The sequence below is a fragment of the Tribolium madens genome, unplaced genomic scaffold (assembly GCF_015345945.1).
Source record: "Tribolium madens isolate multiple individuals breed KSU strain unplaced genomic scaffold, Tmad_KSU_1.1 Scaffold_71;HRSCAF=194;Tcas5.2_LG6, whole genome shotgun sequence".
In the NCBI taxonomy this organism is placed as follows: Eukaryota; Metazoa; Arthropoda; class Insecta; order Coleoptera; family Tenebrionidae; genus Tribolium; species Tribolium madens.
The window spans coordinates 3,791,938-3,816,813 of NW_025401041.1; the positions used below are offsets into that span (position 1 = coordinate 3,791,938).

At 36.2% G+C, this 24,876-nt stretch overlaps 6 protein-coding genes and 1 long non-coding RNA gene across 18 annotated transcripts in view; 4 read left to right on the forward strand and 3 right to left on the reverse strand.

The window, feature by feature from the left end:
- Nucleotides 1-7: 7 nt before the first annotated feature.
- On the forward strand, nt 8-3,203 carry LOC123008791 (polycomb group protein Psc-like). 3 transcript variants are annotated; one of them, XM_044404803.1, is made up of 4 exons: nt 8-546; nt 593-745; nt 793-2,528; nt 2,574-3,203. In XM_044404803.1, the coding sequence occupies exons 1-4, from the start codon at nt 435-437 to the stop codon at nt 2,769-2,771; spliced, it is 2,199 nt and encodes a 732-aa protein (XP_044260738.1). In that variant the 5' UTR covers nt 8-434; the 3' UTR covers nt 2,772-3,203. The 3 variants fall into 3 exon arrangements, with proteins under 3 accessions (XP_044260738.1, XP_044260739.1, XP_044260740.1); XM_044404804.1 differs by having other exon boundaries at nt 2,580-3,203; XM_044404805.1 differs by having other exon boundaries at nt 2,583-3,203.
- On the reverse strand, nt 3,145-4,967 carry LOC123008793 (MAM and LDL-receptor class A domain-containing protein 1-like). Its single transcript, XM_044404806.1, has 5 exons — nt 4,741-4,967; nt 4,526-4,690; nt 4,026-4,471; nt 3,865-3,977; nt 3,145-3,817 (listed from the first exon to the last, which is right to left on the reverse strand). Exons 1-5 carry the CDS (start codon nt 4,742-4,744, stop codon nt 3,238-3,240), a joined length of 1,308 nt encoding a protein of 435 aa, XP_044260741.1. The 5' UTR covers nt 4,745-4,967; the 3' UTR covers nt 3,145-3,237.
- Nucleotides 4,968-5,641: 674 nt separating this feature from the next.
- LOC123008637 (vinculin) lies at nt 5,642-15,698 on the forward strand. 9 transcript variants are annotated; one of them, XM_044404563.1, is made up of 10 exons: nt 5,642-5,854; nt 6,196-7,398; nt 10,369-11,256; nt 11,307-11,394; nt 13,756-13,788; nt 13,909-14,016; nt 14,099-14,155; nt 14,268-14,306; nt 14,386-14,847; nt 15,017-15,698. In XM_044404563.1, exons 1-10 carry the CDS (start codon nt 5,798-5,800, stop codon nt 15,187-15,189), a joined length of 3,108 nt encoding a protein of 1,035 aa, XP_044260498.1. In that variant the 5' UTR covers nt 5,642-5,797; the 3' UTR covers nt 15,190-15,698. The 9 variants fall into 9 exon arrangements, with proteins under 9 accessions (XP_044260498.1, XP_044260490.1, XP_044260492.1 ...); XM_044404555.1 differs by lacking the exon at nt 14,268-14,306; XM_044404559.1 differs by lacking the exons at nt 5,642-5,854; nt 14,268-14,306 and adding an exon at nt 5,962-6,133.
- Nucleotides 15,699-16,515: 817 nt separating this feature from the next.
- LOC123008724 lies at nt 16,516-21,483 on the reverse strand. The gene is made up of 3 exons (XR_006412980.1): nt 21,077-21,483; nt 16,708-16,922; nt 16,516-16,655 (listed from the first exon to the last, which is right to left on the reverse strand). It is a non-coding gene; the product is annotated as an uncharacterized LOC123008724 (long non-coding RNA).
- Nucleotides 17,095-17,707, forward strand: LOC123008720. The gene is made up of 2 exons (XM_044404710.1): nt 17,095-17,163; nt 17,210-17,707. Exons 1-2 carry the CDS (start codon nt 17,095-17,097, stop codon nt 17,705-17,707), a joined length of 567 nt encoding a protein of 188 aa, XP_044260645.1.
- Nucleotides 19,516-20,499, forward strand: LOC123008721 (transmembrane protein 134). The gene is made up of 2 exons (XM_044404711.1): nt 19,516-19,897; nt 19,944-20,499. The coding sequence occupies exons 1-2, from the start codon at nt 19,740-19,742 to the stop codon at nt 20,290-20,292; spliced, it is 507 nt and encodes a 168-aa protein (XP_044260646.1). The 5' UTR covers nt 19,516-19,739; the 3' UTR covers nt 20,293-20,499.
- A 125-nt stretch (nt 21,484-21,608) lies between the features above and the next one.
- LOC123008718 overlaps nt 21,609-24,876 on the reverse strand; it is a 5,468-nt gene continuing 2,200 nt past the window's right edge. For both annotated transcript variants that reach the window (XM_044404708.1, XM_044404706.1), the window contains exons 4-8: nt 23,985-24,161; nt 22,756-23,925; nt 22,598-22,699; nt 22,437-22,550; nt 21,609-22,371 (exon numbers count right to left, since the gene is read on the reverse strand). In XM_044404708.1, the coding sequence (XP_044260643.1) occupies nt 22,019-22,371; nt 22,437-22,550; nt 22,598-22,699; nt 22,756-23,925; nt 23,985-24,161 (1,916 nt within the window). In that variant the 3' untranslated portion in view covers nt 21,609-22,018. The remainder of the gene's footprint in view (nt 22,372-22,436; nt 22,551-22,597; nt 22,700-22,755; nt 23,926-23,984; nt 24,162-24,876) is intronic.

Below are 24,876 nucleotides of genomic sequence, written 5' to 3' on the forward strand. Positions count from 1 at the left end.
TTTTATGTTGGCAATGCGGAATAAATGCGTTTGATTTGGTGGCATTTTCCGACGCTTCTTTCTCCTGTTTTTAAACGCTTTTATTGTGAAAAATTCCACGATTGTGAAAAATTCTCCACTAATTAACCGCAAGTACGGCAAAATCGTCGAATTAATATATCGGTGAAAAGCAGTGACGCCATTTTCGCCATCTGTCAAATGTGAGCAAGGTCCGTCTGTCAAATAATTAATTTAGAAGTAAACAAAAATAATTGTGAAATTTCGTGGCATTTACACGTTGGTGTGACAATTTCGATGATTTCCACAAAGTCGGAGAGTTATTTCGGCGCGGGACAACCAGTTGGGGCTTTTTAGGTCACCGCCACCAATATGGGCAAATTATGGCGAACCCCCAGTACCATCATGTAAGGAGGTTTATGGGATAGCTTGGGACGATGCACCGAGCGAAAAAACCACAAATCACCGATTTGAACCAACACCTGACTTGTAAACTATGCAAGGGTTATTTCATCGATGCCACCACAATTATCGAATGTTTGCACTCTTGTAAGTAAAGACACATTTTGTGTCCCCGTTCTAAATCCTTTTATAGTTTGCAGAAGTTGCATCGTTAAGTATTTGGAAACGAATAAATACTGTCCAGTGTGCGATGTGCAAGTACACAAATCGAAGCCACTACTTAATATCAGATACGACAAAACTCTACAAGACATCGTCTACAAACTGGTTCCAAGATTGTTTCAGAGTAAGGGGGCGCACGTGGGGTTATGTCGTACTAATTGCGTGTTTCAGATGAGGTCCAACGACGACGGGACTTCTACCAAACACATCCAGAGGCGAAACCCAATCTAGAGAAAATCCTTGAGAATTATCAACACATTATCAGTCCCGAGGAGTCGATTTCGTTAACGATGTGCTATTACGGGTGTAAAGAATCGTCGCGTTATTTACGTTGTCCGGCTGCTGTTACAATCGGTCATTTACAAAAACTAATTCGGGCCAAATACGGCCTGTTTGATAATCACCATGTAGATATTTTGTACAATCAAGATTGCCTTAACTCAACGTTGACTCTCATCGACGTGTCTTATATTTATTCATGGAAGAGAAAAACCCCCCTGGAATTAACCTACCGAATTTACGAATACACACCGAAAAGAACGGAAGTGAAAGAGGAAGAGACAAGCGAACAAACAAACAACAACAACAACTGGAAAGAAGTCCAATTGAGGATAAGTGAAAACGGCGAAATGTCAATCATCCAAGATGAAGCTTCTGAACTTGTAAATAATAACAATTACAAACCTGAAATCGTAACAGTCGTCGATAAAAAGTTACCTGAACTTAATCTAATCGGTGAAAACAGTGCAGCATCGACTTGTGTCACATTCAGTTCATCTACGACAACAAAAACCGTTTTTAGTACAATTAATTCGACTAAATGCAGTGTATCGTGTGATAGTGAACCACCACCAATCGAAAAAACCCTTAAACGGAAAGCGGATACGCCCCCTGAACCACCCAAAAAACAAACGATACTAAACCACTCAATCGGTATACAAAACCTCTCCAATAATCACCCCCTCAAGAAACATTCACAAATCAATAAGGACGATAGTGTTTTTACTAAACCGAAAAGTGTGACCTTGAGTCGACCGGGAACACCAAAACCTTGCTACATGCCGAAACCGGTTATAACCGTCCCGAAACCAAGCACGAGTATGGGAGGCGTGACTAAACCACCAGTTAAAACCGCTCCGATACCCCTTCCACCGCCTCCTCAACCAACCAAATTGATCAAAACAAAACCGAGCACTCCAATTGGCTACAAGACGCTTCGTGATCCGCCCAAAAGCTGGAATTCGCAAATAGCCAAAGCCAACATAACTAAACCAATCACCGATCCGAAGAATATAAAACCAGCGAAATTTTTCAAAAGACGAAATAACCTTCCTCGTTATTTGGGAAACCCGGCGTCCGGTGTCAAGCCCATGTATCCGGTCCAGCTCAGTCCCGAAAAGGAGAAACCTAGTGGCGAAATCAAGAAACACTCAATTGTGAAAATCGATCCAAAGACATTGAAACCGATATCGGAGAAGGCCCCCGAGACGACATCGTTGAGCAATTCGAGCGATTTGAAAATAAATACGAGTTCGGTGTCGATTTTTAATCCATTGAAGTTGCAAAATTCGCCGAAAGGGGAGCGCAAATCGCCGAAGAGTCCACTTTCGCCCAAGACGAGTAAAAGTGCGTCACCGACCACGAAACGAGATAAATTAAATTTGAATTTCACACCAAGTAATCCGTTTATACCGAATTTGACATCGCCTACGGTCAGTCCAAATCAGTTTTTGTATCCTGCAGGACCTCCGGGATTCCCCTCGTACGATCCGAGGGTGATGGCGGCATATCATAATCTCATTTACGGACAGAGAATGCCATTTCCGCCCGCGTTGACAATGGGCAAGTGTTTCGAGTTGGCGGGGCCGACGAGCCCCAAATTGGGAGGTATTCCACACAGTCCACAGGTGAGTGCATCATCACTCTGTTTATTTCTAGTTGTGATTTATCAGTTTCAGAAGATTCCGACCGAATTCAAGAAGAAGAAAGAGAGTGGAGGGAAAAGTGAGAAGAGTTTACAGAACGCTGTTGAAAAATTGACACAGAAACAAGCGAAAGTTGAGGAACAAAAGACGACGAATGGTGAGACCGAACCAGAGACGGCCGCGACGGTAAGTGCGGAAAAGGACGACGAGAAACGAAGTGCCTGATTTAGTTTTTTTCGGTGCCTTGATGCCGAGTTTCACTGTAGCTTAAAAAAAAGAGAGAAATTTTTAAAAACACCAATAGGAAGGATAATACTCTGCTTAAAATAGTGTAGAAATGGTTTTTACTTTACTTTATTGTGTGTGTGTTTGTAAACGGGTCGGTGTCGGATTGGCGTCCATATTTTGTAACGTTCTTTTAGTTGGGAAAAATTGGTGAAAATTTGCTTTCGGAAAATTTCGACGGCTGTGATGTTTTTTTTTGATCATTTATAAAATAAAATGTCGGTACAAAATATGGGCATGACTTGTTTATAGATACCTGGAATTTTATATTAATAATAGTTTAAGGACATTTTTAATATTTCAGTTACGAGAGAAAATTTGAAAGATTTTATTATTGTACATTGTAAATAATTGAGAGCACAGATGATTTAATAAAAAAATATTTATAGTTTTAAAACGTTTGCTTTCACAACGTGTCATAATCACTAGCCAGACTAAAATCGATCACTTCGTCACTTGTTAAAAATCGAACATCGCTTTGACTGTCACCGTTTGACGTTTGTTTCAAGCGTCGACAGTGACACAGTTGGTACCGCCGCGCCACAAATGCCATACCAACCACACCGAATAAAACACCAAAAACAACCCCAACACCGAAAACTATCGATTTCATATCACTTGTGACAATTTTATTATCGATCACTATTTTCTGATGGTCGTAACTCTTATCACTGTCCTCGTAGTCGGTTATTATTTCGCTTTCTTTCATTGGCGGAAAAGTCTCAGTCACTGTTTTAGTAGTAGCGGACGTAGTCGTAGAAGTACTAGTGACGGTGACTGTAGTAATTTCACTAGTTTCACTAGTGACACTTGTGGGCGTATCACTCAAACAGAAATCAAAGTAGTCGGGACAACATCGATTACGTTCGAAACACCCCTCATCACAGTCACAAGTGATCAACCAATCAGAAAAATGGGTGTCGTTAGTGTTGCATCGGTTTTCGCAAGACTCGACACTGATTGGCGTCCAAGTGCTTGGCTCCGCCCTGAAACGAATCGTAGTAAAGTGGGTGGGTGAGTAGGTGGGGCTTACGTCGTCGTTTCAGTTTCGATTTCATCATCGGGAGAACAATTGTGTATCACTCGTACGTCATCGATTGCTATGTCACTGACATAACTCCGCCCTCGTACCCCTTCTATCACTATCTGAAACATTTGAAAATCACATTGTGTCACTACTTTGACTAGACCTACTTGATAATCGGTATTAATTGAGCCAATTGTGATAAAACCGCGATACCAGCGATTTCCCTGGTTGCCAGATTTCTCCCAGAGTGATTTTTTGGGATCAAGTTGCCACGTCTCATTCACTTTTTTTAAGTAGATTCGCAGACTTCCGGTTGTAGACCCATACATGTGGTAATAAAACTCAAAACAGACATTTTCGTCGGTTTTGTCATAAACAGGCGAAATGAGCCGAGCTGTGTCGTTGATATTTCGCGCTGATGATTCTATATACATGTAGAAACCATCTTTACCGGCCCCTTTGGTGTGGTCATGTGACGGCCCGGTGCCTATAGACGCACTAGGCGTGGCGTAATTTAACCGCGTCCAATCAAAATCATGATTTAAGTCGTGGTTCCACCCACACAGGTCTTCCCATTCGAAATCACAGGACAGGGCGGGGCTTGAATTAGTCGCTGAAATTTGATTTGATGTTGTGATTAATGGGTGTAGCTTGAGGTGGCACTTACCTAAACATACTGGAAGTGGGTTATCCCAATGTAAACCATCACAGTATGCAATACTCGAGCCTCGTAGTTGAAAGTGACTCTTACAGAAAAAATTCAAAACGGCGCCCCCATGTGACGGATAGATGAATCCATTGACGGGGGGTTTGGCCGTTCGACAAGTGCCCCCTAGTGGATTTAATTACACAAATTTTGATTTTAATAAGTGACTTACTGACGCATTTTGGAAATGTGTTGTCCCACACGCCTTGCACGCACACTGTGTATCTATCACCGGCTAGTGTATACCCAGTGTTGCATAAAACACGCGCGATTTTGCCACGTTGGCGGTACCGGACACGTCCATTGGCGACTTTAATGAGGGGACAATCGCGATTGGGCGATTTCACGGTGGTGGTCACCTCGAAAAAGGCGAAGAGGAGGAAAAAACCACCGAACAATTGCATCTTTTAACAACGACTAACGATTCGAACTTGACCCTTATCAGTTCCTGGGGAAGTTGATTAGGGAAGGAAGTGATAATTGCGATCTGCATTTTAAGAAGTGATAAGGAAATGTGGGATGTTCGGAGGACAGGTGATTGGGTTTGAATTTCGCGCCACATTTGTGACGTAATTTGCGTAAGGTAGAGTCGGGCAAAAACTATATGTACACACCTGTGGTGGCGTACAGTTAAATGGTGTCCGTTATTTTAGCCCTGTGATAAGGAAGCGAATCTACATTCTACACGCCACTGATTTCTAAACTCCCCTCTTTTTTAAATAAAAAAGGCGTCCAGATGTGTGTACTTCTCATTTTTACCTCACTCTATGTAAGATTTTTTTTAATAATTGGAATTTTGTCGCAATTATAAACATTGTTACTGTAAAATACAGATATTTGAGGTGATTCTTAGCTGGGAGCTTGTATAAAAATGGAATTGGTATAAAATAACAATTTTGTTGTCATTTGTAATTTCATTATCAAGGCTACGCATGAAGGTAAGTTATATTTTATTTACAATTTTAACAAACTGGGTTACTAGAGTGCCTCCAGTTTGGCTGAATTTCCAAGTTTTGCTGAATGTGTGCCAATTTTAGGAGATGAAATTTGAAATTAGCGCTAGTTTGGAGTGGCCACCAGATGGCGCATCAAGGTGAGTCAAAAGTGTATTTATAAATTCGCTATTAATTTCTTGTGTTTATCGTTTGGTTTACGGTCGTTCCTTAGAAGGTTTCGCTTGTTTAGTTACGTGACAGTGTTTGTTATTAATTAGTTTAAGGAAAAACATCAAAAATGCCGGTTTTCCACACAAAAACAATCGAATCTATTTTGGAGCCCGTTGCACAACAGGTAAAAATAAAATTTATACAATTATTTGAACCCCAGTTGTGGGCGACACAATTCGTGATATTTTCACTTCCGGTGAGGCATTTCCTCTCCAGGAATCGCAGTGGGTGTTGCCTGGGAAACAATCGAATCGCGTCCAAAAATGTCAAATGTCAATTGTGATTTTTTCGAAATGGGAAATCCCATTTCTGGTTGAATTTCGTGGTGAAAGTGTTGTAGAATCACTGCGGTGTAGGTTTTAGTGACAGTTGTTTAGGTTAAAATTTGATCGGACCAAATAAGGTTATGTCGCCCATTGTTGGGGGTACGCCCACCTGTTTGACATTTGAATTTTTTTTTCCTAGGTTTCGAAACTTGTCATTTTGCACGAAGAAGCCGAAGATGGGATCCCTATGCCCGATTTGGAGCAACCCGTGCGGAGTGTCTCAAACGCGGTCTCGAATCTGGTCAAAGTCGGACGTGAGACAATCAACAGCTCCGATGACCCCATTTTGCGCCAGGACATGCCCGCGGCGCTGGTCCGCGTCGAACGCTCCTCGAAACTCCTGGAAGAGGCAAGCAGTATGCTTAAATCCGACCCTTACTCGTCCCCGGCCCGAAAACGGCTAATCGAGGGCAGTGGGGGCATTCTACAAGCCACTTCGGCCCTTCTCCTATGCTTCGACGAGTCAGAAGTGAGGAAAATCATAAGGGAGTGCCACCGGGTGCTTGACTACCTCGCCGTAGCCGAAGTTATCGAAACTTTGGACGAATTGGTGCAGTTTTTGCGCGACTTGAGCCCCTGTCTCAGTAAAGTCAGTCGCGAAGTGAGCGCTAGAGAGAAAGAATTGACCCATCAAGTCCACTCGGAGATTCTAGTCCGATGTCTGGACCAAGTCAAAACTCTAGCCCCAATTCTCATCTGCTCCATGAAAATCTACATTCAGATTGTGTCACAAGGGGGCAAACGCGTCGAAGAAGCCATCGAAAACCGCAATTATTTAGCCCAGAGAATGACCGATGAAATCAACGAAATTATCCGAGTTTTGCAACTAACGAGTTATGACGAGGAACAGTCCGATTTAGACAATTTAACAGTTTTAAAAAAGTTGCAGAACGCAATTCAGAATAAGATAAACACTGCCAATGACTGGCTTTTGGACCCCAATGCCGTACGTGGGGGTATTGGGGAGAAAAGTCTCCGACAGATTATTGAAGCGGCCCAAAAAGTAGCCGAGCGATGTCTTCCTCAAGACGCCCGCAATATTAACAAATTGTGTTCGGAGTTGAACACCATGACTGATGCCCTTTGTGAGTTGAGACAGGACGGGAAAGGGGCCACTCCACAAGCCGAGTCTTTGGCGCGTGGTATTAAAGAGAAGTTGGGGAATTTGCAACAAGCTGTGTTGAACGCTGTCGTGGCTGTGGATAAGGCAGGGTTGCAACAGACGGCACATACGGTTCAAGGGAGGTTGGAGCAGGCGAGGAAATGGTTGTCGAATCCAGGACATGACGATAAGGGCCTAGGGAAGAGGGCTATTGCGTTGATTGTCGAGGAAGGAAGGAAGGTGAGCGAAAATGAGCGATTATTTTTGGAAATTGGATAAATTTAGTTTTGGCGCGCTATGACTCATTTGAAAGGGAGTTTCCGAACGATAAAATTTGGTTAATGTTCCTGTTATGTAAATTTCATTGCAAATAATGTCACATTTAAATTTGTACTGTGAGAATAAGGCAAGGAAATCAATGAATAGTCAATTAGAGTACATTTTTCTTCCATATTTGTTTTGTTTACGAAAATATCTCTCGTGCCTAATTTATCAAAACAGTTTTAGTAAACATAAAATGTCTATTCATGTGTTTTACATTTATAAACAAACGTCAACTAGATGTATAATTATATCACTTGTTAGTCAGTTAATCATTTTGCCAGTGACTATTTTTAGATTTATGTGCGAATTTATAGATTTTAAGTGAGCAAACAACGTGAAACAATCAAAACATTATATTGACAAATTGAAAACAGATTTTTCGTGCACATACGTTTCTAATATCTACTGTTTTTAATAAATTAACATAATACAAAAAAGGATTGATCTAGATTATGCAGTAATTTTTTTTGTTGTCCGTTTGTTAATGTCAATGTAATTTATTAATTAACGAATTTCCACCGTTTTTCTTACATTTAACTCACAATAAATCGTATTGACAGCTGTCATTGAATTGAACTCAAAAATAGTGTCATGAAAAAAGAAAACTAAATTGGTTTTGATTTGGCATTAATTTAAAATTTTGTCGGCAGGTTAAAGAAAAAAATGTACTATTAAAGGCATTCATTTACTCGCTGTCGTTCGTTCATGCTTTAAACAGTATCGATTATTAATCGCTTTCATGAATGAATTAGTTTATTAAATAACTATTAAACCATTTTTTTATAAAAATGATTGTATCTTTTTTTTTCTAAAACTGTTTTATAAAATTCGAAACTTGGGGGTTTTCTGCATAACAGTCTTTTGAGAAAAATTTAAATTACGGATAATGTCTTATAAAATGTTGTTTAGTGCTATTCAGGAACGTAATTAGGCGTTTAATTTTTTTTAGTTAATAAATTTTCTTAAATTTGTTTTTTTTTATGTCTTAAGAAAATTATTAAGTAAAAAATTCAATGATTAAAGTACAGATTTGTCAACAAGAAATTATCACCTAGGATTTGAATTTTTAGGAAAATTACGTTTTTCATGTTGTTTGTAACTAGAATTTTCAGAAGTAATTTGCAATGTCTACGGTTGGTTACCCCTTGTTGTTGACGGTTAACGTTTTCTGTCAACCTGCTGTAAACTATTAAATTATGCATTCAAGCTGATAGGTGACATCCTAAATTTTTTTCACTAATTACGATATCTTTTATTTGTCTCCAAAAACAAACCTAACCGATTTATGGCACGAATATCCCTAAATCCTAGGTAGTAATTTCTTGTTGATACGATAATAGGTTTGGTTTTAAATTTCGTTTACGTTTTATCAATAATTAAATTTGATTTAAAAAAGTAGTAATGTTTTTTTTTTAGTAGTAACTTTTTATTGTTTAGCAATTTTCCAGCTTTGAAAAATATGTTGCATTTTTAGTTTTAATATAATATTTTACAAAAATAAAAAATATGAGTTCGAAAACAATTAAATAAAGGCATTTGGTCTTACTCAGATTGAGAAAAAAGCTGAACAAAGCAAAATCTTCACAAATTGGAAACTGAAGAACCTATGAACGTGCTTCATTTCGGCAATATTGCTTTCCAAGAAAAAAAATTGTAAAATCTATAAAAATTAAAATGAAAACGCCACAATATTGAAATATAAAGCAAAAACAACGAAACAAACCGAAATGCCACATTTACAGCTCGATTTTGCTACTTTCTCAATCATTTTATTTAAATATCTTAGAAGAATTGACATTTTTGCTGGAAAGTAAGCAATATTTTTGTAAAAACAATATTCTTATGAAACCAAATAAGCACATTTATAGCCTGATTTTGCGATTTTTTTACGTTATAAACAACCCAAATTGAATAAAACTTTTTTTTTACTTTTTTTGGGATTTTTGCATTTATTCAACAAACTTCTTTAAAATTAGATGAATTATTCTCGTTAGTTTCTAAATTTGGAGAAACGGAAATTAGGACAATTATTTTATTCTTACCCCCAAAACTGGTCTTTTTAAACTGAAAAAAAATCATTGATATTTATTCTTATTCACTGTCACATAGGAATAATCAAACTAGTTTTTAAATAAAAAAGAAATAAAACGTTCTTAGATGGAATTTCAAAAAAAGTTGAAAAAAGTCGGACTTTTCATATTGAAACGGATACACGAAATTGGTCATTTGTTGTTAAGTGCCCAGAACAAGAAAAAAAGATAAAATTGCAAGTATCGAAAATCAATCAAAATTTTGCCAGAATCGAAAAAAATTAAAAATTTTAAAATTGCTTCAAAACACCCAGAAAAGTGTTAAAACGTTGTAGAAATGGACGTAATAAATTTTTGAAAAGTTATGGATGTGCACATGTTCTTATGTAAAAGAAGAGAGAAAGAAAACGCACATGAGAGCAAATAAGAGAGCTAACCATAAGAAAGAGAAAGAGTATAAGAGCATAAAAAAGCAAAAAAGCTTTTTTATCGTCACCCCAAATTTTTTATTTTTCTAAGATAAATTCAAAAACTAACAATCAAAGTAAGTGTTAAAAGGTGTTACTACCTAAGTGCTATGAAACATGTGCACATGTTCTATCAAGTATAATTTTAATTGAATTTGTGAAGCACCTCCCACATGGAGATGTAATCTACTATTTTTCGTAAAGTTCTATATGATTTTTTTTGGTTTTGGAGAGGCTAGTCTTTTTTGTTTCTTTTTAATTCATTCTCGTTCAGAGTAGACTATAGGTTTGAAATTAAGTTGGCAACATTTAAGAGTTACTAAAATAGTACAAATGTTATGATGTAGAAACGAGACTCCATTTATATTATATATTATTGATATTTTCAGGTCGCTGATGGCCTCCCTGGGGTGCAAAAAGCGGAAATCTTGCAACTGTGCGACGAAGTCGACGCTCTTTCCAACCAACTCGCCAACTTGTGCGCCCAAGGCAAAGGCAACACCCCCGAAGCGCAAGAAATCGCTCGTAAACTCTCCCAAAAACTCCACGAATTAAAAGAACGCATCAATCAAGCAGTAGTAAATCGAGTAGTTGAAGATTTCATCGACATTGTCACCCCTTTGAAACAATTCACTGATGCTGTTCTAGCACCCGAAGGTACGCCCAATCGTGATCAGAATTTCGCCGACAAGGCTGCCAACCTACAACAATTTACCAACCGTGCCGTCAAAACCGCTCGAATGGTAGCAGCTGGCGGCAGTAGTGGTAATAAGAAACTCGCCGAAGCTTTACAAAGTGCCTCTAATCAAGTGGAGAGTTTAACACCGCAACTTGTCTCTGCGGGAAGTATTCGAATGAATTATCCGACAAGTAAGGCAGCAGATGAGCATTTTGAGAATTTGAGACAACAATATGCTGATACCGTGACGAAAATGAGGAATTTGTGCGATGAAGCGACCGATTCGGGTGATTTTATTAAAGCATCAGAGGAGCAGATGAGGAAACATACGTTTTTGTGTGAGGAGGCGATTAAAAATAGACAGCCACAGAAAATGGTAGATAATACATCGGCGATTGCGAGATTGGCCAATAGGGTGTTGTTGGTGGCGAAACAAGAGAGTGACAATTCGGAAGATCCGAGTTTTATCGATGATGTTAATCGGGCATCAGATGCCCTTCAAGGGTCAATACCACCGATGGTGCAAGATGCCAAGTCAGTGGCGGTTAATCCGGCAGATGGAGCCGCTGTATCCAGATGGAGGGACTCCAATAAAGCGGTAATTAAATTAAACTAGTCGGTTATGAAAAACAAAACAATTTATTGCAGTTATTGAATGCTGTGGGTGACGTCCGCAAAGCTGTGCAAATCAACCCTGAACTGCCCCCACTTCCGGATATAAACTCATTGAATCTTGGTAAGCCCCGCCCATTAACTCCGCCCACTGTATCATACCACGATCGTAAAATAGACAGGTCTGGAAACTCGTGTTTCAAAAGTGAATTAAAAAAATCTGGATCTCAGTAGGTTTTGAGGGCAACTATACCCGTGGTGCCTCTATCGGATACTACGTTAATTACTGCGTATTTATGAACGAAAAATGACGTCTCCGTGCGTAAATAATGTCAAATATTAAATTAGCGCTTGTCATAATTTGTTAGGTTACTGTGGGCTTGTCAAAATTGTTAAAAAATGTGCAAAAAACAACTTAATAAGCGCCACATACAGGGATATTTTTTTATTAGTATACATAGCCCTATGTATACTTTTAAAAAAACCGGGTCAACTTCAATGTTATTATGGCAATTACGATTAGCCCTTACTCTAGGCATAGGCAACCAATACTACAAAGGCTCTAATATCGATAAATAAAAGACAAACTTTTAAAAACAAAGTAAATGTAATTAAACATTAATTAAAAAAAAACTGAAACCTATTAAAACATAAAAAATATTTAATAATTAAAGGAAGTATTCAAAATGCTTTCCTTGCAGTTCCAAACAATAACTCAAGCGATTTTGAAAACGCAGCCACTGCATTCCTGATAAATTCAGGATCTATATTATTACATTCTCTACGAATACGTTCTTTCAGCTCTTCTAAATTTTGCATTTGACGACATTAGTATAAATTTTTATTTTTAAATACCCCCAAAGAAAAAAATCGTTAGGTGTCAAGTCTGGCGATCGTGGGGGCTATGCGATGGGACTATATCTCCCGATTCACTTCGGTGTACATGGGTATCATAAATGGTATTAACTTTTTAAAGCTACGCTTTAAGTTTCAAGACTGACACTTGAGAAACTTGACACAAAATTTTAGTTTTGAATATTTTAATATCTAGTACCCTCTAAAGCTTGAAATGTTGGTTGCCTTCCTTATGAAATTGACCCGGTTTTTTTAATTGTATACATAGGGCTATGTAATAAACAACAAAAAATAAAAAAATGTCCCTGTATAAAGTACAATATGTTTAATAAAAGTGGCAGGCAAGTGCCGTTTCATTTATTTAGTCCTCGAGGAGGTTTTTGGTTTGGTCTTACACTTGATGATAGGAAACATCCTTTACATTTTAAACAAATCTGCATCTTTTTTTTTGCTATCAAGTCAATCCATAGCATTTATTAAATAATAATAATAATAATAATAATGCAAGACCTAAAAAAAGACGTGGAAAAGAAAAGAAGTGTTATTGAAGAAATAAAACAACAAATAAATAATGTTATAGTAAGGAACTTTTATACATAAGTTATTTTTTATTTATCCAATTTTAACTAATAATGTAGAGATCAAGGTTGGTGCAAAATTTAGAATAGAAGGATTTTGTAAAGACAATCTTCCAAGATTTATAAAAATGGTGTTTTTTACTTGGTCAGAACCCACTTCGTGTACAGCAAGCTTTTTTGAATAATAAAGAAAACCACAGTCACAATAAAGACAATTTCAGGGTCTATTTTTGTGGTGAGCAGGCACTTTGTAAACAGAGTAAAGAAATAAATAATTTTTTTAAAAACTTGATACACTTGTGGACTCATTTATCTATAGGACTTTAAAGACACAATATTACTTCTTAGACTGATACAAATATGTCAAAACTCAAAACCCTAGTCGATTGAATGCTTCAATGTTGAATGTTTTAATGTTTTCTCTCTAATTTTGTATCTTTTTTCTCAAAATGTAATTGACAGCTTCTGTCTTTTCTTTGCAGTACAGTATTTAGAGTTTCATCCATGCCCCTCTGGTCCAATTTTTCTTTCACCCAATAAAAAACCAATTGTTTACTACTTCATTTAGTCGTGCAATGGAAAACAGCACAAATTCTGGCCATCTGCAGAAGTGTTTTTGTGTAAACAAGATATAAAAACCAAATATATTTACCTTTTTGATTGCCAAAAACATTGAACGACAAACATAAAACCAATTTTTTTTTTATATTTAATTTAGATAAAAAATCAAATTAAACAGAACGAAAGAAAACAAGATATTAACCAAGAAAACAGAAGTATAAATCAAAGAAAACCATCTTAAAACACTGAAAAACTGTGCACAAGCGGCAAAAATATTTAGAAACTTTGGAAATAGAGAAAAATTCGCTTTTTAAATTTGTGGTTAGCTGCCAAAATGCTGTCAAACAGTGAATTAATAAAATCACCACGTGAAGGCGCCACGGGTATAATTAAATAAATAATTCAATTTCAAACGTATTTATGAATGGAGTTTCCCGACCTGTCTATTTTACGATCGTGTATCATACTAAACTATTCATTCATTATTACAGAACCCGCCCCCAACAGTCTATTTATTGATAAAGGTATCGGTTTTGGTTTTAAAATTAATTTTCATTGTCACACTTTTTTTTTTTTCTTTCTTTTGGTGTATATAATTTGAACCGCTGTAGAATAACGGCTTTTCTTAAGGCTAAAATTTGTAGTTGGCGAACCGCTAAGAAACACACCGACACCCGGTCGTGATCCGGGGGCACTCAGTCCAACCCCTCATCAACACGGACGCGTCAGTCCATTACCGAAATGGGCAAGAGGTATCCGCAGTGACACTTTTTGCATTTTGCATTTTTTCTATTTATTTTCTTATCTAATTTCTTTTTTTCTTGATTGCGTCAGGGGATAATTCCGACTTGCTCTGTCAAGAACTTATCCCTAGCGTAGATCGTGAACCAGGTAAAAAAAAAATGGGGTTTCACGCATGCGCATGAATGTAGTTGGCTTTATGCTAGTCGATTGCTTTTCTTTGACTTTATTTTAACTAACCGTTTGTTTTCCATGCATCCAGGATATTGCAGTTTTATCCCGGAATATATTTTAGAAGACGGTAATAAATTGTCAATTTGGCTGGCATGTCTTTTGAACACAAATGAAGTAAACTAGAAATCTGATTGGTGTTTGTTTAGATATGGCTCCGCCCAGACCACCATTGCCTCATGATGGAGCACCAATGCGTCCGCCACCACCACCACCGGAAACCGATGATGAAGATGATGTATTTAGACACGCCCCTAGTTCCACCCAACCGATTATGGTCGCCGCCCATAATCTACATCGGGAGGTGCGTCAATGGTCGGCTAAAGACAACGAATTGATTGCTGCAGCTAAGAGAATGGCTGTTTTGATGGCCCATCTTTCTGAATTGGTTCATAATGATGATAAGGGTAGTAAACGTGAACTTATAGCAACGGCTAAAGCTATAGCTGATGCTAGTAATGACGTCACGAGAATTGCTAAACAATTGGCGAGGGAGTGTACGGATAAGAGGATTCGTACGAATTTGCTACAGGTGTGTGAGAGGATTCCCACTATTGCTACGCAATTGAAGATTTTGAGTACGGTGAAGGCCACCATGTTGGGAGCGCAAGGTGAGGATTTTTTTTTTTTCTTTTAAATTAGTTATTTATGTGGCTTTGTAAATAAATGCTTTTGAATTGCTAACGTAGAGAAAGGGAAACCAAAAAAGGGTAAATATCTATTCATTAACCCGTTTTTCATCTTATTTTTTATGTTAATTAAGGTTGATATTGGTTTTAGGTTCGGAGGAAGATCGCGAAGCAACGGAAATGTTGGAGGGTAACGCCCAGAATCTCATGCAAAGCGTAAAAGAGACAGTCCGAGCAGCAGAGAGTGCCAGCGTCAAGATTCACGCCCAGACCCATGGTAAATTGAGATGGGTACGAAGACAACCATGGTACGCCTATGCTTAGACAATTTACGAAAGAAAAAAATGTAAATTGGTTGTTTGATTTCAACGATATTGTGTTCATTTTATTTTTAATAAGTCTAACTAACGAAGATGTTACGAAACTGTAAAATTATGATTGGTTATTAATTCTCACAAACACAATAGAACACAATCAATCTCTATTTTGTGTCTATCTAGTGATAGGAAAACTTGCCTTAGTGGAATGTATCTATAATAGTTATTTTTCTATGCTTTATTATAAAAATATATACATACTATTATATAATAATAGGAATAATATTTATACACAAGTGCAATAGTGCCAAATTTTATGTTAAGTATAGCCATGTCTGTTATTATTTAAAAGTACAAATTCTTGAGGCAATATCCCATGGCTTGAACTTGTTGAAAATGTGCTTAAATTTATATTGCGCTAAATGTTTTTATTTAATATTATTAATTTTTTAACTATGTATTTTATTTGTACTTGGAATGAATTTTGTGTAACAAATTAATAAAAATTGTTTATACTTAAAATTTCTTTTTTTTTTTCGTCCAATAATCTGTGATATTTTTCAATTTATGGTATACCTCTTTACTCCTGAAATTTTCCTTAAAATATCAAAATTTTAAAAGTATCAGGAGTACCAGGATCGCAGAAATGCAACCTCTTGGCGGTTCTGTGACTGTGGTACTCCTGTTACTTTCTAATAAAATTTGAAATTTACAATAAAAATTGCAAAAGTTTCACTAAAAATCGCAAAATTTTATGAGTAGCAGGATCACAGAAATGCGAAGAGGTATTTTGGCGGGAAGTTTACAATTAAATTTGCAGCCAAAATATCTCTTCGGACTCCTACAATCCTGTTACCCTTGATACTTTTTCCATAAAATATGAAATTTAAAGATAAAAAAAAATTGCAAAATTTTAGCTAAAAACTGCAAAATTTTATAAGTAACAGGAGTACCAGGATCACAGAAATGCGAAGAGGAATTTTGTCGGGAAATTTAAAATTAATTTTCCCGCCAAAATACCTCTTTGCGGTTCTGTGATCCTGGTACTCCTGATACTTTCTAAATAAAATTTGAAATTTACGATAAAAATTGCAAAATTTTTGCTAAAAACTGAAAAAAGTAGCAGGTTTACAGAAATGCAAAGAGGTATTTTGGGGAAAAATTTAAAAGCTAAAAATTAAGATTTTTATAGATTACTGTATAATTGTGTTTGGAAATTAGATTTTTTCGTTTTAATTTTAAGATGATTTAATTTACAATTTATTTAAGGGAAAAAATAAAACTATTCCGGGAAACTTATATTTATTGTAATTTCTTACAACGTATCAAAACTGAAAAAAAAACATTTTCCCGGAATCCCGGTGATGTTTTTCTCAGCAGGTCCGTTTACTCGGGGAAAATACGGGCTGGAAGTCTCATGTTTAAATCTAGAGTCCCATTCTCCGATTATAGTATTTCTGGAATTCCATGTACCTACATCAAACGTGTCTTTTAAATGTTTTATTAAGTAATAAAACATAAGTACAATAATTTGCCACGGATACGATAAAACTTCTTGTTTCGAGTTAATTGATGATATCTTTGTGCATTCCTCTCCAGTTAAATGACTGAAGCTCTTTTTTGTTGTAACTGTCTTGCTTTTCTTAAGCTGAATTGAATACCAAAATATCCAAAAATAGATTTGTTGGAAAACTTCTGAGGCATCAGAAGCAACGCCAAATGGAAGTCTAGTCCCTTCTTCTGCGTGACGTAGGGTATTGTTAAAAAAAAATACATACAAATAAATATAAATTAAAACATCGTTTCCTCGAATAATATCAAAACATCCCACCGATAACCATCGCATTCAATTGAAAACCCATAATTTAATTCAAGTTAAAAACCATCCGAATAACATCATTTTAATACAAACATGTTTCAACACCCTTTACACGTATTTTTCTTCCTCCACTCACTATGCCACCATACACTCGGCTCATTCGTAAGTCACCAAACCACCCCTCATACAAACCAACCCCATTTTCTAGATGAAACACAAATACATGGTAGATGTGGAAAACGGCTATTTATGCCCCGACAACAACCAACTTGAAATCCCAATGCGAAAATACCGAATCGACCGTCTTAATCGCACCCATCGTGCCATCACAGCCGACTTTTCTTTAGCTAGACCCATCGACCAAAACACAGAAGGTACAGTGATCTTAGAACGATGGTCTGATGGTAACTGGATCAATATGCCGATTTTTCCCTACCAGAAAGACCCATGCAGAAATGTCATGGACAGTGGTTTCGACGAATTAGTCAAAATGGCCGTTGATTTCGGAAAAGCTCTAGGACTGAAAAATGTCGAAAAGTGCGACATTCCGCCCGGAAATTACACAATTAACAATTACGCAATTGACATAACTAATAGTGCCCCATTTTGGGCCGGAAGATTCCGAGCCATGATGCTACTAAGGGTCAGAGAGACGAAAAAGAAGATTTTTTGTGTTGGGTCGTTGCTTAATTTCGTTGAAATTTGAAAAATAAATTGCGAAAGAGTTATTAGGAAAATCCATTAAAATATAAAGTGTATAAATCCATTAGAATAGAAAATGTTTTCGTCCCAGCTTGACCTGTTTTGTATCTTTCTGATATTTTTGTCCCAAACAAATTGTGAAAAAATGTTCGAAAACCAAATTGTTACAAACATAAATCAGATCATTGACGTCCAAGAAGACACCAAATCTCTCGCCTTGAATTTACACAATCACAAAACATTAACAACTAAAATGTTCAATTTTTCGTACAGAGTTGAATTACTCAATATTCACGCCCCAAAGGTCGAAGAGATCGAAACTGAATTTCTTAAAAATTCAGATTTTCAATGGATTGGAATAACGATGACGCAAATAACAATAGTACGAAAACACACATTCGAAAATCTGCAAGTTTCACACATGATTTTGACTAATAACAACAAGCTGCAAACAATCGAAAATGATGCTTTTGTCGACTTATCTCTACTCAAAGAACTCGACTTAAGAGGTAACGCTTTAATTGAATTGAACCCCAAAAGTTTTACGCAATTACCCGCCTTAAATCAATTGAATTTAGAGAAAAATCAAATTCGTCAACTTTGTAAAAATTTATTTGAATTTATTCAAACAAATAATTCACAGGTTGATTTATCATATAATCAAATTGAAATTATTGATAAGGAAGTGTTTGGTGGGATGGCCGGGTTAAATGCGCATTTTACATTCACCAGTAATGAAATAAACACTTTGCCACCTGGTCTTTTCGACAATTTTGCAGTTTCAACTTTTGATTTGGATAATAACAAAATTGTGACAATTTCTGATGATTTCTTCAAAAAAGAGGCGCATTTGAATTTGTTATCGCTCACAAACAATCCCTTAGATTCAACGACTTTGGAAAAATTGATTAAATGGGCGAAAAAAAACCAATTTAGCTTGACTTTTACACCTTCAAACGCCACCAAATTCAATATTTCCACTTTTTTATTATCTTTCTACGTTTGTATTCAAATTTTTCGTAACTAGGTTGGTCAGACTGTGTTACACTGGCGGGAAATTTAAACTAGGTTGAGCTTTTTACCACGTTTGTAATAAAAATCCTTCACTATCAAATATTATTCATCAATTCACAATAAGAATTTTGCAATGAAAAATCTTTATAATTGTAGTAAAGTGATAAGTACCGTACGATCAAATAAAAAATAAAGTAGAGTAGGCGTTGTTTAAATTCTACAGTTGGCAACACATTGGCTAGGAATCTGGACTGGAAATTTTCCACACACACTGAAAGTGAAAATAACCATCCACCGTTTTCTTCTTGTACAGCAATAAAAAATTTCTACTCTAAAGTGAACATTATTTCACTCAAAAAGAATAAAACGCAAACTTGTCAAAGTTTCCGGTGACATTTGATGTCAAAAATCAGGATTGCCATCTGAAGGACTTTAATCACCGCCTACTCTAATTTATTTTTTTTTATCGCACCGTATTAATTTTTTTATATCAATTTGACCAACCTAACTGCACTTAACAAAAAATGTCTCTAGTCAAGAAGTCAGTTGACTTCCCAAACAATAAAATTTTCAGCAAATAATAAACAAAAACAACAAAACTTTATTTATTTTTATAACTAATAACATGGTAATAATTACTTAAATTAAATTTTACAACGCCACCCATGTTATTTCTATGTCAATGTGACCAACCTAACTGCACTTAACAAAAATGCCCCTAAATAATAAAATTTTCAACAAATTAAAACAAACACACGCGACGCATTATTTGTTTAACCAATAACCACATTACTTATCACGGGGGCAAACTTTCAAGGCCCCTCAAAACCAGTTTTTTTGTCAACCTGGCGCCATCTTGATCCATCCATCAAAACAAAGCAAATTAAAAGCGATTAAAATTCTGTGGTCGTCTGTGTCCAAATTCGGCCTCTCAATTCTTAAATCCGTCCGTTGAACGTTCGCCTCGCCTCGAAACCCCACAATGCGTCAATCGTTCAACCCCCATTTCAACTAACCTCAAAATGTCAACGCAATTCTCGCTGTCAAATCAGCGCCAACCTAAACGCTTCTCCATCGACGACGCCTTCGAAGAGGAGACGGACGAGGCGATCAAAGTGTATGGTGCGACGACGCCCACCGCCGGTTCGCCCCAAGTGGACGTCCGGGTAGATAACGGACGGTGAGTGCCCCCATAATGCATTTTTCGCTCTAATGGACACTTTTAGGGGCTATAAGCTGGCAAATGACACGTCTCGAGATAGCGACTCGCTCATTCAAGAATGCTATGACACCTCGAGTCAGGACTACATCGACAGGTCGTGTTTTCGGCACCCCAAAGTCAGGGAGAATTGGCGGATGGTGTTGGCGGCGGTCACGTTGTTGATTATTGGTGTGGGGCTCTTGACCACCGGGACGATTTCGTTGGCCGAGCCCAATTCAGGACTACAAGGTTCTGTGTTTTTATTGGCGGGGTTTATTTGTTTCGTGCCGGGGGCGTATCACGTCGTTTATATTTATTTAGCTGCTAAAGGGAAAAGGGGTTACCATTTCCATAATTTGCCCTTGTTCACGTAGGCTTTCGTGCACTTTTTTACACACAAGCATCACAATTCACTAATTGTAAGGTACAAAATAAGACTTATTTTAATACATTGGCATTTTCTGGAACTAATACCAAAGCTGGGCAATTTTTTTGACTGTCTCTAGAGTGAATCTCAGATTATTATTTTATGCGATAGTTTGTACGGTTTCATTTCTAATAATATATTGTATAGTATGGTGGTTTTTACTTTGATTTACAAATTATCCCAAAATAACCCACTGTTCTTTAATTATATTAAATTCGATATTACAAAAATGACGAAAAAATGTCACACAATATTGTAAACTACTAATCCTAGAACTTACCTCAACATAATCCCACTATTTTGTGACAAAAACATACATTAACTTGAAAAAGCAAAATTTTTTCTGATTTTGCACAATTCAAATTCCACCATCTTGGTGTTGCCAACAGAATTAGCAGAGCAAAATGTCCCTATATTATTTTTTTCTGTCATCACACTACTTTGAAAAAAAGCTCACAATTTCGCAACAAAACAATTAATGGGTAAAAATAAATTCCGCTTTCGTATAAACCAACCGATGTTGTAAAAATCCCGACACTTTTTCTGCCATACTAATAAATTTCATAAACAATACCTGAAAAACTACATTTTTAATCGCAAACTCTATGTTCATAAATTAATAAAATCAAAAATAGGTTTGTATTGTAACAATTATTCGAAAAAACGACTAATGCACCCTTGGAAGGAAAAAAAATCACACAATATTGTAAATTACTAATCCTAGAACTTACCTTTCAATATAATTCCACCGTTGCGTCCCAAAAATAAATACTAATTAAAAAAAAAATCTGACTTTTTGAACAATTCAAACTCCGCCATCTTATTGTGTCCAACTGAATTAGGAGCGATGAAATGTCCCTACATGTTTTTTTTTAGTCAAAAAATACAAAATTTCTTTACTGTGAAAAAAATAAACCTAAAATTTCGCAAAAAACGATGAGGGGTAAAAATAGGCCTTGATATAAAACAACCGATGTTGTGGAGGTAAAATTCCCTAGCCTAAACATTTCTTCGTTGTTCTAACAAATTTCAGAAAAAACACCTGCAAAATCGCACAATTTGTAATCGCGAAATCTATTTCTATAAATAAATAAAATAAGAAATAGATAACAATAAAAATTATTCGAAAAATCGACTTTGCCAACCTCGTAAAGAAAAAATCCCTAGACAATTGTAATTTTCAGTTAATGCAAAATTGTATCCACCGTAGGCACTTAAAAAACAACAAGGAACAAGGAAGTTGAGGCCGATTAAAAACTTCACTGATATTGTATTATATATTTAGCTGTTTTATTTCATATAATCAAATGAATATAAGGATAATATTAGTTTTTAATCATTTGAAGATTGTTGGCCAAGCACCCACAGAATTTTATAATAAAATAAAGCACATTTTAGTAGTACTCCTTTCGATTTTTTCTTGATAATTAGAATAACTTAATTGCATGGATCCTGATAAATAATAACCACAAAGAAAGTAAATCCTATTTAGCCAGCTTTTTCCATTTTGTATTATTGCACAATTGTGGAAACTCTCGTCACACTGTGTTACATAATGAGAAAATAAAAATGAAATCCAAATAAAAATTATATATTTAACGGATCCACACACCATCGACGTTGCGTTTTGACTTGTGTTTGTTTTGTTTTTTTTTTTTTTAAATTCAACGAATCTAACATTCTTGTTGTTTAGACGTTTGAGTCGCAGTTCGAAATCCGGGTGGACTTGATATTTGTGTATTTAATTCGCTAGTAAACCAACTTAGATTTTGTTGTTGTGTTGTTGTATTTAAATGTGATGAATAATTTGTATAATTTGGCTGTTGTTGTAACTGTTGTGTGAAATTTGAAAATGCGTTATTCGTAAATTCGTGGGATCTTAACGATCCATTCGGTATTTGTTGTGTACCTAACTGTTGTTGTAACGATCTGAAAGGATTATTTATCGGTCCCATTATAGGATAGTGACGACTGGTCGTTACTATTGCCGAATCGAAATCTTTCCAATCGTTACAGCTGTTTACATCTGCAAAAAATTCCATCATTTTTTAGTAATACCCAAATCGAGGAAGAACCACAAACAAAACTCACTTTTCTGCTGTTGTGGAGGTGGCTGCACTTGCGAATTATAACTAGGCCAGTTTTGTTGTGTTGATGAACTAATTTGTTGATTTGACATATTTAAAAATGGTAAAATTTTACTACCTGTAATTACGACAATTAATTAACGTAAAATTAGGGGAAATACCCACCGAATGAATTCATGTGTGTTGTTGGTTGAACAAAACCGGGTGGAGGTGGGGGTAAGTGACTTTTACTTTGACTGTGGACAACACCATTTACCCCTCCTCGAACTACAACAAAAACATTTTAGTTTTTTTCACTACCAACCCATAAAATCCAAAATTACCATTATTATGTGCCTTATAACTCTGTTCATTTGCTATCAGCTCGGCTAATGCCTTTTGTGTCTCCTGAAACGGATCAAAACCCAGATCGTCCTCCGAATGTGTCCGACTCTTTTGATGATGTTGTTGTTGTTGTTGTTGATATATCTGTCCTGGATACCCCCCTCCATATCCATTCTGTGCTACATCTCCATTCATATAACCACCATAACTTTGATTCTGTTTCAATGAGAGATTCACCAAATGTTCTTCGATCTTCTTCTGCTGCTGCAACACCACCAACCGATCCTGATTGATAAAATAATTATTGACTTGAAATCCATTCATATTATGATTCATCGTAAAACCGTTACTATCTTTCTGTCCGTTTTTCGCATGAAAATCCATAAAAAACTTAGACATGTGTTGATCCAAACCGGATTCTTTCCCGAAATAGTTCTCCGACGTGGTTGATGGGGGCTGTGGCGGTGGTGGTGGTTTACTATAACCGTTATTTTTGGCTGTTGTAATCGACGCTTCAATTAAATTACGAAAATCATCGGTGCGGAAGAACGAATCGATTGGTGATTGACTCGATTCGGAACAAATCGTTTCAGATGTTTTATTAAAACCGAATGCTGCGGCCCAATCTTCGGTTGTATTTATGTCGGGGAGAGAATCGGTTAAAAGAGAGGGCGATGTCTCACTAGGACTATCATCGTCACGACTTTCAGGGACAATTTTATGGAACGAATTGTTCGAAAAAAAACTCGAATTATCGTCCAATATCGATAATTTCTCCCCAGTGTCTTTCTTTATCTCCTCTTTCGGTAATTTCACTTCAGGCTTTTTCTCCTTCTTCTCTTTCGACTTTTCTTTACTTTTACCTTTGGAAACTTTCTCTTTACTTTCGGTCTTTTCCGGTTTTTTCTCTTTACCGTCTTTTTCCGCATTCAATTGTGGCCAATTCTCTTTATTTGTCCCATTTGCTGCCGCCGCCGCCACAGCTACCGTTTCTTTGCTTTTTGTCGTCGGTTTTGCCTCTGTTGTCGTGGTCGTACTTGTCACGTTCTGATTACTGTTCGTATTATTATTATTAGTCCGTTGTAATAGCGCTTCGTGTAGTTTCTTTTCGTATTCTTGATGTTTTCCTGCGTGCATCTGTTCTTTCGTAAAACTAGCTTCAGGATCTCCTTTAAATCGAAAAAAAAGAAGAGTACTATTCAAGTGAACTGTGACAAACACAACTCACCGAAATCATGGAGGTACATACAGTCCGGTTTTGGACATGGTTGATTTTTCATAAAATGACTGCAGTATTTCGTTGTTCCTAAACTGGATTTTACAAGACGACCGTCAATTGTTATGTTGTTGACACTCTCGATGGCCCGTAAAGCGTCGTCGCTTTTCATGTACGTCACGTAGGCACCTAAAACAACAACACGATCTCAGAAGCATGAATTTATTGTACATCAGATAAAAAAAAAATAACAAAAGATTAAAACGATAATCTCGTGTTTTGCAATTAAGAATAAAAAATGTATTGTAATTGAAAATGCTATAAATAAACTACGTGACTAAATAAGAATTGAAACGAAATGAAGATTAAATTCCAAAGTCAAATTAATAACAAAGAAAATGAATCTCAAACTGATTATGTATTATTAAAAATTAAAATTTTCACGCCAACTTGGCCAACAAATTTTTATTCCAAGAAGTACGCACAATGTTGCCAACTTATTATGAAACCACGTGCCTTATCAACCATTGCTTAATTACTAAAAAAATTTCTCATGACAAGAATTCAAAAAAATGTGAAACTTACATGCAAATTTCGTACGATTTTAGCATATTTTGTAATAAAAAATCCAAATTATTGTTACAAGCACTGTTTCGGAACGAAAATTTAAAAAGTATCTATTCACCCATGGTTTCAAATCATTTACATAATTGTATCATATTGTTTATTTCTCCACAAAATTAAAAACAATTTTTCTATGTTGGTAACAATTGAGATCCTCAATTTTTAACCACAATTTTTATATTTCGTTTCAAATTAATTAAAATGAATTAGACAGTTGTCACTAGGCTGACTTACTTAAACTTTTGATAAAATTGGCAGCACTGAATTATAAATGACAATT